At 39.2% G+C, this 4,091-nt stretch overlaps 1 protein-coding gene across 1 annotated transcript; it reads right to left on the bottom strand.

Annotated features, from left to right (window-relative positions):
- Nucleotides 1-906: 906 nt before the first annotated feature.
- LOC107493225 (uncharacterized) lies at nucleotides 907-1,599 on the bottom strand. Its single transcript, XM_016114318.1, has one exon. The coding sequence runs from the start codon at nucleotides 1,597-1,599 to the stop codon at nucleotides 907-909; it is 693 nt and encodes a 230-aa protein (XP_015969804.1).
- Between the last annotated feature and the right edge of the window lie 2,492 nt (nucleotides 1,600-4,091).

The following is a 4,091-nucleotide window of genomic DNA, read 5'->3' as shown; positions in this document are numbered from 1 at the left end:
AACCTGGTTGGATCCCTGGGAAGAAGTTCGAATCAAAGCTTGAATAGAAAGAATAGAACAAGTCAAATTAAATAGATTCTAGTTGACTTTAAAGGAACGTGATTTTCCACAAGAGAGCAACTCCACACACCACAGGTCTCTAGGATTCAAAGATTATGTGATTATATTAGGATGGGTTCAGGCTGAATTCAAAAGAGACAAGCTTTGTACGAGTAAGGAACAAGATCGAAAGAATGATGAGTTGGGCTTTTACAGGAGAAGATTCAAGATGGAGCTTTCAATGTAAGGTATAAGAGAAAGGTTAGATTTAGTTGTGAGGATCAGTTCGCATGCTCTTGCCAAGAGACACTTAGATTCTCTCTTCCAGTACTCCCTTCGACTCGGTTCTGAGTCATACTGATCATAATAATATCTTCACTTGTGGTGTAATCGACACTGATCTGGCTTTCGGCAGTAAGTCTATCACCAACTCCCGTTCTCTCTAAGGTGGGTATTTTGGTATATTTTCAAAACGGTCTCAAAAAATCTCTCGTATAGGAATTTGGTCTTACCTTGACTCGTGTCTTAATTAATTAGCAACTAAAGGTTGAATCCGCTCTATCCATCTTCATTGAAGTCTTAACGTCACTGGATTTTAAACGGTAACTCCGTATAGCTCTCGACAACTCCAATTCCTTAGGTATAATCCACCCTGCTTCAACTGCGTCATTCTGATTCTTATCTTTCAGGAACCTAGCCACTCCTCTAAATTAGCTAAATATCGCTCCATCTCAACAAGTAATAGTCTTCGACTAATCATCGACTTGAACTTTACAATTATTAACACTCGTCATACATTACGAATGAATATATCATGTTAATGATATGCAAGGAAGTTTGAAATTCCACTGCTAGTTCATGGTTACCTCAAGTCTGAGAATCGAGTTCGGCTGCATCTCGGCGTTCCCTGTGCGGATAGTCTCGAGTTGTATGCCCCGGCTTCCCGCACTTGTAGTATACACCTAGCTCAGCCCTATGCGGCTCATATGGAGTAGTCTTTCCATAGCCTTCCTGTAACATTGCTCGCTTCATGGAATCACTTTTTGCGAATTTACTTTTCTTAACCAATTCAGGGAAATTCGTTAGCTTTTGTGGACTCACGTAGTTGAAGATGTCTCTTCTAAGTCCTTTCTCATATTGAGCACACTTCCACGCCTCATAGTCGGCTGGATTTCCTTGACAAACTTTTGAGAGATGACACAGGTTGTCAAATTCACGAGTATAGTCAGCAACAGACATATTCTCTTGTTTCAGTTGCATTAACTCTAATTCCTTTGCAATGCGAAGTGCATGTAAGAAATATTTCCCGTAAAATTCCGTCTTGAATCTATTCCAAGGGATATCTGTTAACTCCATCTGCAAGGTATGATATAACTCCTGCCACCATTTCTGAGCCTCTCCCTCCAACAAGTAAGTTACTATTTCCACCGACTGTGCTTCCGATATGTGCTGAATGTATAAAAATCTCTCCATGTCTCGAAACCACCCATCAGCCTCTAACGCATTGGCATTTCCATTAAACCGAGGTGGACCACTCTTGACGAAGTCAATAAGGGTCATAGACCTATAGTATTGACCTATGTTTCTCGTACCAGCACCCGAGCTTCCATCTCAGGGTCCTCGCATTGGTTCGGTCCTAGGATTTTCCCTCCTGTTACCCCGTTCAGATCTGCAAGTTGATATTTGCTCCCTATTCACACCAAACAATTGATATTAAGGTGATCAGTCTCAATATATCAAGTTTAGTGCTTAAGAGTCCCAAATACATGCTCACGAACATGTATGCTACTTATATCAGTTAGATATCCTAATAGCACATAGACACATACACAGAGAATGCACAGAAGTATAATCAGTCTGTCCTCAGGCTCTATAGGAACGAACTTCTCTGATACCATAATGTAACACCCTACCATACTTAATCTTATGCTTAAGTCATAAGACTGAGATAGTAAGGTATTACGACCTCAAAAAATAGAAACATATATATATATATATATATACATATACATAATAGAAAAAGAGATACTTAACTAGGAGCCTTGAAAAATGGGTGAAACAAATCACAAAGTAAACAGCGCAGTGCTCAAGAAACAGAATTACTTGCGTGCTAAGAAACCTAAAGGTTATAGATATAAATAAGCACAAGAACAAAAAGAGAGCCAAGAGTACAGTAAAACTAGCTCCTGACTCAGCCTGCGAAGCCAAGGCTGGCCGGAGAATATTTACATATATACATATGTACATAAGCTGATGAACCAAAATATCCCAGGGACTACTCCGCTTCAGGAATCCAGATGCCTAGCAAGAAGCCACTCGACCTGCATCTGAAACAACAACACAGTATGGACTGGGAATTGAAGGTTCTCAGCATGGTAAAGGTGCCACGCGTATAATAAATAAGGTCCTGGGATGCCAGAAGCAATCCTAGAACTCCGTCATACCATTGTAAAACTTAATTCTAAACAGAAGCCATAAATAGGGGAAGGTATTCTAAACCTGCCTAAACTCACTCAATTTTAGACCTAACCTAACTTCAAACCATTTCACCCTTCCTCCATCCCTCCATCATCTATAATTCAGCAGAGACAAATAACCAAAACAAGTTCACGCACAGGTAATAAGCAGATAGTGCAAGTAGCAAGTATAACAGGTAGCAGGAGGTGTATATTTAATTAGTCAAACCCAGGAAATGCATAATAATCAAAACAAACAAATGCACATGATGCATGCCTGTCCTATAGCTGACGAGGCTCATCTGTCGGTTATCTAGCCAACCCGACAAGTACAAAAACCTTAGACTGTCCCCTGTCGCGCATCCCCATGAGTCTATGCATAGATTTCACAATCAATTATCATTCAAATCACTCAATGGGGTTATTCATACCCGGGAATTCAAACATGCCCGATCACCCTTACGACGTAGGATCAACAGAGTATCGAGATTCAACCTGGAACACGCGGTGGCAAGCCATGGTTTTTACCCAGAAAAACTTGTATCTCAGATATCATCATTCATAAGCCATTTCATTTTCATAATGAATATATAATCATTTCTCAAACCATGGCATTAAACTTCATTTAACTTTTTCATCTCCTTCATATAACTCATCATTTTATCTCTTACTTCATCCCCAAGTTATCTTATTTTTCTAGCTCCAATTAACTACTGGACTTAGTACTACACTCTAAGTCTAAAGGAAAGAAAATGGAAGTTTAGAAGTGAAAATCTGGTTTAAAATGCTAAAAATCCGGTTTTGTAGCAAACAGGGGCCACGCGTGCACATAAACGCGCATGCGTGGTGAGAATAGCACGTCACGCGTACGCGTGAGTCATGCGTACGCGTGATCATGCGCTTTGGCCTCTCATGTGCACGCAAGGGTTCTCGCTCATGCGTCGTCAAAATGCCACGCCACGCGTGCGCGTGGGCCACGCGTTCGCATGGATGTAAGTTTTCCAAAAATTGGCAGAATGCCCAGAAAGCTGCATAACCTTTATTTTAACACCTGCATAACATTTTTATACACTAAACTTCCATCGTCCATAACTTTCACTACAAAATTCTGATTTTCACAAAATTGATAACGTTCAAAAGCTTGTAAAACCATCTTTCATTTGAAACAAACCATAATTTTATCCAATATTTGAGGAGCAAGTTAGGGACTCCCAAAGTTAATCAAAAATCAAAGTTTACCAAAACATGCCAAACCCCATTTTCTTACCTAAAATCACATTTCCCTTTTTAAAACTCCTTCTCATTCAATTCAATATGCCATAATCATCAATACAACTTACCCTTCATCATAACACAATGATTTTTTCCACCTTTGCATTCCCTTAGCTCAACAACACCTCAATTCAATCCCACTTTACAAGTTTCATTCACAACTAACATATCATTCCAAATACACATGATCATCATCATAAAATTATTCGCTTTTCATCACAACTTTATTCATTATAACAATACCAACAATTCCAATAAACACGACTCTATTTTCTAACCATTTCATTATATTGCCATAATCACAAATCCTTCATTCATCATTAT

This window comes from Arachis duranensis, chromosome 1 (genome assembly GCF_000817695.3).
Source record: "Arachis duranensis cultivar V14167 chromosome 1, aradu.V14167.gnm2.J7QH, whole genome shotgun sequence".
NCBI classification, from domain to species: Eukaryota; Viridiplantae; Streptophyta; class Magnoliopsida; order Fabales; family Fabaceae; genus Arachis; species Arachis duranensis.
The sequence above is the reverse complement of the archived record's forward strand: the minus strand, read 5'-3'. Positions and strand labels throughout refer to the sequence as shown.